General features: G+C 37.3%; 1 protein-coding gene across 1 annotated transcript in view; it reads left to right on the forward strand.

The window, feature by feature from the left end:
* The window catches only part of LOC141561847 (uncharacterized), an 80,943-nt gene that overhangs the window by 52,359 nt on the left and 13,529 nt on the right, over positions 1 to 15,055 (forward strand). Inside the window, exons 4-5 of the mRNA XM_074301948.1 lie at positions 7,908 to 8,042; positions 13,211 to 13,320. Of these exons, the coding sequence (XP_074158049.1) occupies positions 7,908 to 8,042; positions 13,211 to 13,320 (245 nt within the window). The remainder of the gene's footprint in view (positions 1 to 7,907; positions 8,043 to 13,210; positions 13,321 to 15,055) is intronic.

A 15,055-nucleotide genomic window follows, 5' to 3' on the forward strand; every position in this document is an offset into this window, starting at 1 on the left:
GGAATGACATTGTTTGTGAGGCACCTGGGAGGTGATGCTGAAAGAATATTGAATTGGGCATCCTAGAAAGGGACCTCAAAGGGCATCTAGTTCTACCTGTTCATTAGAAAAGTAAAGCACCTGAGGACAAAAGGAGGGGGAGGTTAGTGAGAATTATAGAGTCAGACATCTAGAAGAAAATGATCTCAGGAATCAGTCTGGTCCTTGCCGTATCAGACTTCTGTGGGCTGCCCCATTGACTTAGAAAACCACAAATTAACATTATTGATATTTTATTATATTTTTCTTTATTTTGGTTAAACATTTTCCATTTCAATCTGGTTTGGATCCCTATGGAGATTTGAGTGGGTCACATGTGGCCGGTGTCTTTGAGTTGGACACCTTTCACCTACTCATTATATAGATGAAGAAATTGAGTATTTTGTTTTCTATTTCATAAATTAAAAATAAATTAATTTTAAAAAGAGGCCCTAGGAGGAAGGTGAATTTAGGAGATTCAAAAGAGATGAAAAACACTCCAGAGGCATCCAGTCTGACTGTCTCATTTTCACAGAGGAGAGAAAAGTCAGAAAGGTAGCCATTGCCAAAGCTGTAATTTGAATCCAGATCCTCTTCCTCTAATCCATTATCAAGGGTTGAGTTTGAATTCCTGCTTTGTTACTTAGAGTATAAGCTGTGCTACCACAAGCAATCTGCCTCATTATTTTAGTCTTTAGAATCCTAATCTTTAAAATCAAGGGAAGGAGTTAAACTAAAGATCTCTCTTATGTCTCCAGGATATCTAAGGTCCCTTCCAGCTTAAAATCTACATGTGATTTTTGCAGCCCCAAATCCCATGATCACTTTGAATAGTAGAATGCACTCATTCTGATTCTATATGGCATAATGACTCATGATGGTACAGGACTGAGTAGAGGAAGCATGGTGTATGCACTGTATATACAATGTTAAGAGCTCTGCCTTGAGAGAACCTGGATTCAAATTCAGCTTCTGCCACTTAATCCTTACATAATTATGGGAAAGTTGCTTAGCCTCCTGAGCTTCAGTTTCCTTCTCTTTAAAATTATGATGTTAAACTAGATGATCTCTGAGGTCTCCCTAGGTTTATGATCCTATAATCTTTCTGGGTCAGAGGCTCCATTGTGGGCAAAGAAGTGGGACTAGGCAGTCCTCCTACTTTATTGGAGACTTTTTTTAGAGGCTCATTTCACATATAACATGAATAAGAAGAATTTGGAGAGTCCCTAAAAGGAAGAGAATATCTGTGCTGACTTCAACCTGAAGAAAGTTGACTCTCTTTTCTAAGACTATTGGTTCGAAATTAAACAGTGGGAAAGTAGTATGCTATCTCACTCGCTTCTTTATGGGTCTGAAACACTCATAAAACAGATTAGAAAATATTTGTGTTGCTATCTAGTATCTCGGACTTATGAATTAAAGGTAATATGACACCAGAGAGTATTTGTAGGATAGGAATTAACCTAAAGTCAAGAACTGCCTCATCAAAAATTGTTTGTATGTGAAATCTGACTCCATAAGAGAATACTTAGAATTCTAAAAGTCAATTAAGATTTCCTGAGATGGAATGTTCTACTCTAGTACCCAGAAAAGTACACTCCCCCAAATCAGGATTAGAAACTAGCCATCTAGAAGGAGCACAATAATGTGATTCCTTTGATGCCCACTGTGTTTGTATTGGTGCTATCTATTGTCACCAGTGGAGAAGGTCACTGGAGAAGGAATTGGCAAGCCACTCTAGTAGATACTGGAAACGGAAATGGCAAACCACTCTCTCTAGCAGTCACTGGAGAAGGAAATGGCAAACCACTCTAGTAGTCACTAGAGAAAGAAATGGCAAACCACTTCCATACCTTTAATAAGAAAACCCCATAAATAGTACTGATGTGCTGTGGTCCAGGGAGTCAGGAAGAGTCAAAAGTGACTGAATAACAGCTATCATTAGTGTTATTCGTTGATTGCTGGTTCTCCTTAGATTGCTAGAATGCTTTTTGAGTTTTTCCAGAAATGGATTATTCTTCTAAGAATGGAATACAAAGACTACAAGGAAATTAATATTTCATTCTTCTATACACTGTTTTCTCTCCTTGTGCCTCAGTATCTTCATAGAAAGGCATATCCAGGCTGACTTCTCTTCTAGATCCTCTCCAATTTATTTTGCACCAAGCTACTAAAACAGCTTTTTTTAAAGGACAGTCCTGATCACCATTTCTAGACTTAAATTTTTCACTGGCTTTGCATTGTCTCTAGGATAAAATACAAACACATCATATTAATGACCTTCAGAATTTTATCATAAGAAAAATGCTGCAAATTAGACATAATAGAAGAAATGTGAATTCAAACCTCTTACATTGCAAGTTAGTAAAGATGACAAAAGAAGGAAAGAATCAATGTTTGGAAGATTGTTGAAAGAGACGTACATTAGTGCTTTTTTTGGGATACAAATCAGTACAACCATTTCAGAAAGTAATGTGGAATTATGCAAATAAAGTGTCTAAAAATATCCATTCTCTTTGACCCAGAGATTCTATTATTAGACTGATATATGAAGGAGATCAGTGATAAGAAAGTATTTATATACACCAATGTAATTCTAGTACTTCTTCCAATGATAAAAAAATATTTGAAAATTTGAAATATGGCTAAAGAAATTGTACATGAATGTAATAGAATATTACTATGCAATAGGAAATGACAAATGTGATAGAATGCAGAGAAATCTGGAAAGATCTTCACAGACTTTACATAGTGAAGTAAGCCAAGCCAATAAAATAATATATATAATCGTATAGTAATATAAAAAAAAGGATCTTCAGAAAAAAATTATTTCAAAATTACAAAGAACAAGCTTGGTTCAAAAAAAAAAAAAAGATATGAGAAATAATCCTCATTGTACCCATTAGTAGCAATGGAAGTTTTGCAAATGTTATACATTGTATATATGTTCATATGTTTTATGTATCGATCAGTATACTTATTTCTTTTTCTTAAAATAATACTATTTGTTATATGAGAGCTCTGTGGGAAGAGAGGAAGGAGGCAAAATAGTTTGGAAAATTATAATGATATAAAAATTAACTAAAAACATCAGCAAAATATATTTCTTCAAAGGATTTCTATAGTTTAGTTATTAAAAAAATCTGTTCCATTAATATGTGCCTTAAAAATCCTTGAGAATCATTTCTGCAATTCAGACTCTGCCATCTTACTCAGGTAGCATGGCACATGTATATTCACATATGTGTATACATGTGTATGTGTATGTACTTTCACATACATATAAACATCTGTATTTACATATACACATACATATTTGGCCTTGGAGTTGAAAAGATCTGGCTTCAGATGCTGACTCAGAGATGTTAGGATTACTAGGTGAGAACTCAGGTTGTCTGGATAGTGACAAGGTGAGAATTCAGGGTGAGAGAAGACCTAAAACTCCATGTCCAAAATGTTACAAGGGCCTCCACTGGGCCTCCGAATGTAGATTGACCCAGGGAAATGACAGATGGGGCCCAGCTTCAGCCCCCCAAGTGGGGCATGATGGCAGCCGAGGTTACATCCAGGAATGTAATCCAGGATGTAACCTCGGCTGCCATCATGCCCCACGTTGGGCGCCAAATGTAGCGAGCTGTCGTCTCTAGAAGCTGCCAGATTGCTCTCTGGGAAGAGATATGCTGTGTCTACTCAAATCTTTCAGACAGATTCTTCTTCCTGTAGCGAACCGTTGTCTCCAGGCAGTTGCTGTTAACTCTTGTCCAGAGAAGTGACTTCCCTTCCTGCAGGGAGCCCCGTCAAGCCTGATGCAATGCAGAGTCTTCTTCTTGAATCCTGGCTCTGAATCTCCTCCAGCTCTTATCCTTCTCCAGGCTGATCTGCTCTCTGGGCCCAATGCTGTCTCTTATCCTCCCAGAGAATGGGCGTGGGATAATGCAAGGGCTTCTGGGAAGAACCACTTCAGCCAATGAGCTTGCTCCTTCTATCAAGTCAACCTGAGTTCTCACCTTGTAATTGTCCAACCTGAATTCTCACCTTGTCACTATCCAGACAACCTGAGTTCTCACCTAGTAATCCTAACACAGATTAGCTGTAAGTCTCTAGTTGAATCCCTTAATATTCTTGGACTTCATTTTTTTTCATCTGTAAAAAGAGTAGTTAAAACTCTGAGGCCCTTAGCGATTTAAATCTTTGACCTACTGATTCATGAAAATTTCCCTTTTAACTTTTTTTTGTTTATGTATAAACACATATGTATGTATACACATATATATAAAATGCAGTATATTGTATATATATTTATGTGTGTATATAGAGATATTATTTTTTCTTTTGGTTTTGCTGTGTTCTTTATCCAAATTGTCATGTCTCTCTGCTTCATATGGCATATGCTTCTTATGGTATAATGATATTCCATGAAACCCATCTATCACAAATTATTCAACCATTCCCTAATTAATTGGCACCCACTGTGTTTCCAGTTTTTTTTTCCCCTTCCCCAAAAACAAACCAAAAAAACCTGATAGAAATGTTTTGTCACATATGGGACATTTCCTTCTGTCTCTGATCTCCTTAGGGGTGTTTGGCCAGTAATGGTGTCACTAGGTCAAAAGGTATGAACAATTTAACATTAACTTATGCACATCATTCCAAATTGTTTTCCAGGTCAGGGTATTAACATTCTTGTCTTCTTAAAAATTGTCTGTAACACTGACTATTTCTGAATTCTTATAATGATATTAGTAATAATAAACTTGTATAGAATTTCAATATTTCAAAATACTTTAGGAATCTCTTCTCTGTCTCTGTCTTTGTCGCTGTCTCTGTCTGTCTGTCTGTCTCTCTCTCTCTTACATACACACAACACAAACAAACACACACACACACACAAAACCTATAATTGGAATCCTGGGAATTAGATGATAATAGTTATATTCCTTTTATATATGATAAAACTGAGGCAAACAGAAGCCAAATGCCTTGCCCAGAGTAATCCCATTAATTACATGTATGAGGGAGGATTTGGACTTAGGTCTTCCTGATTCCACGTCCAATATTCTAATCACCAGGTCCTTTCACTTCCCTTTATAATCTTGCCAATTTGATAGGTTGGAGGTGAAACTTCAGAGTTATTTGCATTTGTACTTCTCTTACTATTACTGGTTTGGAGCATTTTTCATATGGTTATTGATTCATCAAACATTCTAAATTCTAAAAGCTATTTGTTCATGTTTTATGACCATTTATTAATTGGAAACTGACTTGAAGTCTCCTATATTCACTCTCACTCAGCCCACATATCATTTCTCTTGCCCATTGTACTTTGTTCACAATATCCTTCATATGCATTCCCTTCTGCCCATTGATCAAGCTATTATACTAGTTCAGCTCCTTGTTACATTTTGCGTGGACAATAAAACTATAATTGTTCTCCGTGTTTCAGGTCTTTGCTTACCTCAATCCATTTTCTGCTCAGCTGCCAGAGTAATTTTCTTAATGCAAAAGTCTAATAACGTCACCTCCTTACTCATTAAACTCCAGTGGTTCTCTATTTTCTCTCAGAATCAAATATAAAATTATCTACATTTAAAACTCTTCACTATGGATGAACAAAGGAATGAAACCTTCATTAAGTACTTGCTATGTGCAAATCACTGTGCTAAGTGCTGGGGATACAAAGAGAAAAATGAGGTAGCCCCAATTCTCAAGGAGCTCACCTTCTACTGGTGGAGATAACACATATGGAAGCTTTTCAAATATTTTTCACATGGAAAGTTTTTCTGGTCATTAAGAAATGCCCCCTTGTTACATATCATTTCCACTTATCAAATCACATCAGGTTTGGATGTTCAACCATTTTTAGTATCCAAAGATTTTGGTGGCAAGAACTTTTTGACTTCACTAGTTGGGGCTTTAGTACTTGCAGGCATAGTTGCCAGGTTTTATTTAAAATTTTAGGGTTTAAAAATTTTAAGGTTTGTTTTCCAGGATGATGACTAATGGAGCAGAGCTGAAAACATTGCTTTTCTACAGTTTTATTTCTGTAAAGAGTACTTAAAAATTGTAATTCCATAAGTATTGATAGGCAATACTCTATTTGATGAGTTTCTTAGTTATTTGTAATGGAATTTCCTTTTTTTGTCTTGTATTTTAAGCCTTTTTTTACTTTCAGAAATTTTACATTTGGTTCAAACTGAACTAATAGGCATTCTTCATGTTCTGTGCCATCTCTTTCTTCTGTCAATTCACACAGGTCCTTTCCTGCTTCTAGAATGCAACTCCTCCTCAGTTTTCCCTTTCAGAATCCTTATCTTTTGTCAAATTTTAACTCAGGCAGCCTTTTCCGATTCCTAGTGGCTGGTTGTACTTTCTTTCTTAGTAATTCTAAGCCCTTGGAGAGGAGGGATTATTTTGATTTTTCCTTTGTATCCTCAGTGCTTAGCATCATGCCTCAAACATAGGTGTAAAGAGATTGTTTTTAATTGAATTTTGCAATGATGTACAGATAAAGAATTTGAATTATGTTAAAAAGAGTTCAGTTAAAATAAGAGTTCCATAATTCAAAGTGTGTTGGAAGATAAATTACATGGTGAGGCTGTCAGTCACAAAAGAAAACAGGTGATATAAAAAGTTACTGCAGCCACATTCAAAAGACTATCTTAATAATTATGTAGCATGGAAAGGACCGTGAGCTATAGGCCAGTGCATTTGCCTTTGATTCCTTATAAAATTCTGCATTATGGTATTGATGTATTATTAAAGAGGTTAGTGAACATCCAGAAAAAAGAGTAATGACAGCATCAGTAAAACATCTCTAGGAAACAGGTTGTTCTGAAATAACCTTCTTTCTTTTCCTTCCTTTTCTTGCTTTGATGGAATTGCTAGATAGGTAGATCAGGGGAATGCTGTAGTTAGAACTTATTTTGATCTGAGCAAAACATTTGGCAATAATTCTCCTTCTGTTCTTTTGAGCAAGATGTCTATATGTTCATGCAAGTTGGAATCACTTAGCATTGATCAAATGACCAGACTCAAAGTATAATAATTAATTTTTCAATATCGGCTTAGAAATGTGTCTTCTATGCAGTATCCTAGGCATCTGCACTTGACCTTGGACTGTTGAATATTTTGATCATTAACTTTAAAAAAGTCATGGCAAACTAATCAAATCTATAGATGACACAAATTGGGAGAGATGGTGAATTTATTGGAGACAATATCAGGTTCTAAAAAAGTCTTGCCATATTAGAGCACTTTGCTAAACCTTCTGAAAGTGAAACTTGAAAGGGATAAATTGTAAGGTCATACTTCTTTTTCTTTCTTTCTTTCTTTCTTTCTTTCTTTCTTTCTTTCTTTCTTTCTTTCTGTCTGTCTGTCTGTCTGTCTTTCTTTCTATCTGTCTTTCTTTCTTTCTTTCTTTCTGTCTTTCTGTCTGTCTTTCTTTTCTTTCTTTTTTTTTTTTTTTGGCTAAGGCAATTGGGGTTAAGCGACTTGCCTAGAGTCACACAAGCTAGGTTGTGTTAAGTGTTTAAGACCAAATTTGAACTTGGGTCTTCCTGACTTTAGAGCTAGTGCTCTATCTACTATGCCACTTAGCTGCCTCCTCTAATTTTTTTAAACACTAGTTGTGTAGGTTCAAAAAGGATAAATGAAGGTTAATTAACACTCCATCTGGGGAAAAAATAATGGGTGTTTTAGTACACTTCAACCTTAGTATGAGTCATCAATATGATCTAGCAATATCCAGAATTTTTTTTTAAAATAAATCCTATGTCTTTCTCTACAACAAGGAAACAATGGAATTGGTTGCTCTCAACTTGTTCTTGTATTTGAGAAATTGTGTTGTATGTTTTATAAGCTTAGTGTTGGTTTCCTTTTTTTTCTCCAAGGCCCAATGTGTGTGAGGAAGATGTTCTGGGTATGATTGGCCTTCCTCAGCCCTGTGTCCAGCCCTTCACTCGTACTGTAAAGCTATGGAAGCAAGGCTGTACTGGACCAAGATGGTGCATGGAGTATGTAAGAAGGTAATAGATCATTCCGCCCCTGCCCCCCCCCCCAGCATTTAAGGTTTTTTTTTTTTTTTTTTTTTTACTCAATAAGGACTAGGTTTTTTTTTTGTTTTGTTTTGTTTTGTTTTGTTTTGTTTTGTTTTTTTTTTTTTTTCATAGTTTTTATTTACCAGATATATGCATGGGTAATTTCACAACATTGACAATTGCCAAATCTTTTGTTCTAATTTTTCCTCTCCTTCTCCCCTCCCAGATGGCAGGTTGACCAATACCTGTTCAATATGTTAAAGTATAAATTAAATACAATATACGTATACATGTCCAAATAGTTGTTTTGCTGTACAAAAAGAATCGGACTTTGAAATAGTATACAATTAGCCTGTGAAGGAAATCAAAAATGCAGGAGAACAAAAATAGAGGACTGAGAATTCTATGTAGTGGTTCATAGTCATCTCCCAGACTTCTCCCACTGGGTGTAGCTGGTTCAGTTCATTACTGCTCTGATATGGTTCATTTCATTGTTGAAGAGGGCCACGTCCATCAGAATTGATCCTCATATAGTATTTTTGAAGTGTATAATGACCTCCTGGTCCTGCTCATTTCACTCAGCATCAGTTCATCTAAATCTCTCCAGGCCTTTCTGACAGGGACTAGTTTTTGAATGTATTATTTAAAATGTTTCTTAGTAAAATTATATCTGTGAATAATTATACATAAGATCTTGTCAGCTTCAGTCTTGGGATTTGTCTGTTATGATAATGGCTGGATAGTTTGGATATGTCATGGATATGCTTACTGCTTTAGGCTCCTGTGATACTTAGGTTATTTGTCTCGCTAATAACCCAATAACTTAGGTAATTTAGGTTTTAAAACTACCATTTCTAACTTGTAGAAAGACATTTAACTAAGGCCTGTAGACTGGGGCGGGGGCGGCAGTACAAACAAGGAATGCCATGTCAGTGTACCAAGTTGATACCCACTTGAAACCTTAGGGAATCAACAGCTTTCAATTAATTTCTGACCCACCTTGATATTTTTGCACCAGTATGAAGCCTGCAGTGACATGAACTTTATTAGAACCTCTAGCTGTCACTTGGTTGTGGCACGTAAGAAGAAATACAAGAAGCTCCCCGCCTTTGAAAAATGATATCCCACCCTTTTAAGGAGTAAAGACTTCAGAAAGATTTTTGTAAAAAGGTTCACAATAGCTCTTATCAAGCATCCAAGGACTTCTTTTATTTGTGAGATCCAACATTTCCTAGAATTCTATATAAATGAATCAGATACGTGTGAATTCGGGAGACTTCAATTGAGGAGGAACAAGTGTTTGTCTAAATATAACTTGGAACTTATCAAAGAAATTATATATATGGCATAATTAGATATACTATCACATATGTGTATATATATATATATATGCATATATATATATATATATGTGTGTGTGTGTGTGTGTGTGTGTGTATGTATGTATATACATGCATGAATTGGGGACTTTTTGAAAAGTATGGTCACCAACTGGCCTAATCCTGTTGCTTTCCACATCTCACTCTAGTCCTATTAGTTAAAATAGGGCAAACATTGCTTTTAGAAAGAGTTTGTCAGTCAATTTAACTTCCACTCAGCATCTCTGTCACTTGCCAAACCAAAAAATCCTTTCATGAATACCTTTTCTCTATATGTGTTGTCTTTCTTTTTTTAGAACATAAACTACTTGAGGGCAAGGATTTTTGTTTTCATACTTAGCACAATGCCTGTTTCATAGTAAACATTGAATAAATGTCCATTCATTCTACCATCTTTATGCAGGAAATTCAAGAAGGATAATATATAAAGAAAGATGCAATTTTCTAACAGAAAATACTTTGACACTGCTATTCTTTATCATGCAGATTGTTTGAATTAATTGTTGCCTTCAGGGAGACAACCTTTGATCATTCCTTAGCTTTTGAGTCAACATGATTTTGGCTCATAGGTTTATAGCTTGAAGGGACCTTAAAAGTAATATAATTCAGTGCCCCCTTTTTTCATCAGGAGGAAAGTAAAACCCAGAAAGATTGTATCTAAGTTAAATCTAAAGTCACTTAGACACTGTAGTAGAAAAATGTCGTTTATCATCTCTGGGATCTTGGCTCACCCTCTCTGGGCTTGTTTCCTCGTCTGTAAAATGAGGTCATTAGATGGTATGAGATTGCGTCTAGCTCTCCATCTGTGCCACTTGTGATAGAAAAGGGACTTGAACTCCAAGCACCTGATTCTGAACTTGATGTTCTTTCCATTGCCCCTTACTTCACAGGTTGGTAAGCCCCTAGACTCGTGTAGTGAGCCTCTGATATCTCCGCTCTCTTGATTGCTTCTTGGAAGGATTTCATATGCATTCCTCTGCAAGTCCTTTAAGCATTTTAACTGTTTACTAGTGATAGGAGGTTGAGTTCACAGAGGTACATAACCACAATGATTTTTCAGAGATGGGAAAGTATACTTCAATATGTCAGCTAGAGATTTGTGCTCTCATTCCTTCAATCATTCTGTAATGATCTACAAACTTCTTGTGTGCCCTGTGCCATCCTAAGAAATGAGTGAAACAAAAAGAAAACGTAATATGCTTCCTGACTTCTAGGAACTCATGATCTAACTGAGATCAGGAGGTCTTAATTGAACTACAAAGAAGTGCGTGACTTTTTCTATTTTCCAGAACAGACTTATTATTTATTGCTCTGGGACACTCTCTCTCCAAAGATAGATTGGCAATTGTTATGTGGCTTAATAGACTTAGAGTGTTGGCGAGGCATGGAGAGTTTTGCCCAGGGTCATACGTGCTGGCATGTAACGAGGGAGCACTATTCGAACTTAGGTCTTTCAGACTTTGGAGGACAGCGCTCTATCTGCTACATGAGGCTGCTTTTTCCCCTTGTGTGGGGTTATATTGAGAAAGCTCTGGGACCTCAACAGCAGAAGTATTTTCTTCAGTGGCCCAGATCACAAACCCATTTGTGCCCTCCCATCCTGTGCCTTTGCTAGCTGAAATCCCTAGAAGTGAGCCTCTGGGGGTCCGCCCGAGGTGCTGGAGGCCTTCCTCTAGCACATTACGCATCACTTCTACACCAAGGGAGAGCATGAACTGTCTGGCGCTTATTATCCTTTGCTCTTGCTATGTGATTGGCCCATCCCCCATTCTCTTTGATGGTATTCTTAATGCCAATTAATTGCACAGATGTCCTTGGCAATATGTCAGAGCCTCTTCATGCCCATCACACACCTCTCTATTTCCCTGTGGGTGACCCACAACCTAAATTATTTAGAGAGTGTAATATTTCTTGACTTGGAGCAACTCAAAAATTAGTATATGAAATTAACACTTGTTCAGAGAAAAAATTGTGGGGGGGAAGAAGAGAGAGAAAGGGAAAGAGAAAGGGAAACATTAGGGGAGAGGGGGAGAAGGAGAAAAGGAGGGAGGGAGACTAAAGGGGAGAGGGAAAGGGCTAGAAGAAGAGAGAAGGAAAAAGAGAGGGAGAGAGAGAGACAAAGAGTGGGAAAGAGGGAGAAAGAGAGGGAGAGAGCAGAGGAAAAGAGGAGAGAAGAAGGGAGGGAGAGGGAGGAAGAGAGAGAGAGAGAGAGAGAGAGAGAGAGAGAGAGAGAGAGAGAGAGAGAGAGAGAGAGAGAGAGAGAGAGAGAGAGAAGGAGAAGAAGAAGAAGGAGAAGAAGGAGAAGAAGAAGGAGAAGAATAAGAATAATAATAAGAAGAAGGCATGGAGAGAGAGGAGGATAGAGGGAGTGGGAGAAGGAGAAGGGAAAGAAGAGGGAGGGAAAGAGGGAGGAAAGAGGGAGAGAGGGAAAGATAGAGAAAGGAAGAGATAACAAGAGAGCAATAGTATAAGCAAGAGACAGAGTAAGAGGAGGAAGAGAGAGAAGAGAGGGAGTGAATGAGAAAGGGGAGAGGGAGAAAAGAGGAGATAAAGGAAGAGAGAAAGAGAGAGGGAGAGAAAGGGAGAGGGAAAGAGAAGAAGAGAGGGGGAAGAGTTGGAGGAAGGAAGGAGAAAAAACTTTCTGTGTGGAAGCTGTGGATTAGTGATGGAGGAATTAGGACTTAATTGGTCTTTAAATGTGGGTTGATAGTTAATAAGTAAGATGTAAGTAGTAAAAAACATCAAATTAAAGACTTAGAGTGCCTAATGATACCATGAATTAGGGGGAATATGCAGCATTATATAATAGAGAGAACTTAGGACGTGGACTCAGAGGATCTGACTTCAAATCCAGGCTTTGCTCTTTAGGAACTATGACTCTAGATGAGTCCCTTAGCTGTTCTGAATGTCAATTTCCTTATCTTTCCTTTCCCTCTTAGGTGGCTTTCCATCTATTCTATATATGTCCTTTTATTTATATACTGGCTCCCCCAGAGGAATGTAAGCTCTTTGAGAGCAGGCAGTTTTGTTTGCTTAAAACAATATCTGAAACAGTGTTTAATAAATGTTTGTTGACTACCTTTCAGTTTGGTGCTCCAAGGGAGATAAAAGCTTTAAGTATAATATCTGTGGAACCAATGGTCTAGTGGGAAAGAAGACACAAACAGAAATTCCTCCAATCCCCAGGCATGCTAGAGAATTGCCAATCAAATTGTTCAGTGAAGTTCAAAAGGAAGGTCATTACCCATTGCTAATGGGAGAGAGTAGAATCAAGGAGCCCACTTTGTTAATTCTGGGTGAATTAATTTTCAGGGCATCAAAAAGAGAAGCAAATCCACACTCTTTTGTCAAGATGGCTTTATTATATATATATATATATATATATATATATATATATATATATATATATATATACACACACACACACACACACATATATATATATACATATACATATATATGAAATTATATATATATACATTTATATTTCATATAATATATATGAAATCTATATATAATATATGAAATCTCTCTCTATAATATATTTCATATAATATATATGAAATACATGACATATATGATATATATACATACATACATATTTATATATATACATACATATGTATACACACACACACATATATATATATATGTATATATATAATGAAAACCTGCTGGAGATCAGGCTCCAGCCTTGTGAATTTAATATGGCCACTATATTTAAAACTAGGGAAAGAAGATGATGTTTCCCTAACCCCCTGTTGCTCTATTTTCTAGGACTGGCTACTACACTGTCTACAGACAGGTATACAGCCTGCAGCATCAGACAATCTACAGGTGTTGTCCTGGCTGGAGCCAGCATCAAGATGAGCCTGGATGTCTGCATGGTAAGTCAGTCAATAAACATTTATTAGAATGCCTATAATGAGTCAGGTACTATGCTAAGCTCTGGAAACAAACAAAAAAGAGAAGAAAAATTTCTTCAAAAGTTCATCTAGTGGAGGAGATGAGAAGCAAATAAATATGTATAAACTCTACAAAGGATACACAGGAAATAAAGAGAAAGAAGCCCCTGGAACTAATACGACTAGAAAAAGCTTCCTGAAGAAGATCTAATTTTAGTTGGGACTTGAAGGAAGCCAACTTCTAGAATTGAGGAGAAAGAACCTTCCAAGCATGAGAGCAGCTAGAAAAACCCCAGAGCTGAGAAATGGAGTGTCTTCATTGAGAAATGACAAGGAAGCCAATGGGCTTGGATCAAAAAAAAGATATTGGGTTTGAGGGTGAGGGTGAAGGATAAGATAAAGCATGAAGAAACTGGAAAGGTGTGGAAGAGGTTACATTATGGAAGGCTTTGGATGTCAAACATGATTTTTTTTGATTCTGTGATAGGGACTGTGATTGAGTGGGTGACCTCCCAGCACAACCAGAGAGTGTCTTAGGATATACTTCATATCCTAAAAGGGACCACTGGAATTTGATGAGCAGGAGGTAAAATGGTCAGAGGTAAGGTTTAGGAAAAATCACTAGAGGCTGAATGGAGGAGAGGTTGGAGAGTAGAGAGACCGAGACAGACAAACCTGTGGTACCAGCAGGCTACTGCAATATTTCAAGCATTAAGTGATAAGGGTACCAACAAGTCATGGCAACAGATTAGATATGGGGATGAGAGGTAGAGAGCAGTTGGGAATGACACCCTGTGTTGATCCTGAGCGACTGAGATGATGGTGTTTTCCTTGACAGTCATACAGAAGAAGTGAGTTTGGGGGAAGCAGGAGTTCAGTTTAGACACATTAAGTTTAATATGTCTATTAACTGTGTCTGAAGGGTAGCAGGAAATGCCTGGATTGGAGGACAGCAGAGAGGTTAGGGCAGGATAGGTAGATTTGAGAATCATCAGCATAGAGATAATAACTAAATCCATGAGAGCTGATGAGATCACCAAGTGAAGTAGTTCAAGAGGGAGAAAGAAAATTCCAAAAATTGAGAGAAACAGAGACAGAGAGACAGACAGAGACAGAGACAGACACAGAATCAACTTTCAGAGACTACAGAATGAGAATAGATTTTCTAACTAAATCATTAGAAATGATTCATAACTTTGGAAAGAGCAGTTTGGGACAAGATCAAAAACGGGGCTGCAAGAGGTCAGGAAGTGAGTAAGAGGACAGAAAGTGGAGCCACCTATTGTAGGTAGCCTTTTTGAGTTTAGTGACAAAGAACAGAAGAGATAAAACATAATGGTTGTTGGAAATGAAAGGATTGAGTGGAGGTTTGGGGGAATGGGAAGATATGGGCATGTTTAGAGGCAGTAGAGAAGGAGCTGATAGGGAGAAATTGAAGATAAGTGAGAGATTGGGGCAGGACAGAGGGGGGCAATCTGTACCCTTTCTATAGTATTGCTTCCAACTAATCCCACACCACCAGGAACAAGCAGAAAGCCCCGATTTGGCTCTTCAGGGCTTCAGTCATATGCCTGCCAAGTTTTAGGTACCTTTAGAATTCCCACAGACAGAGAGCAGCTCTCTGGAGAGAAAACACATGCAGGATGGACAAAGAAACAGCCGAGATCATTTTTGTTAAGAGCATCTAATGCTGGGTTGGGCACTGTGAAAGCATTAT

Source organism: Sminthopsis crassicaudata, chromosome 3 (genome assembly GCF_048593235.1).
Source record: "Sminthopsis crassicaudata isolate SCR6 chromosome 3, ASM4859323v1, whole genome shotgun sequence".
Taxonomy (NCBI): Eukaryota; Metazoa; Chordata; class Mammalia; order Dasyuromorphia; family Dasyuridae; genus Sminthopsis; species Sminthopsis crassicaudata.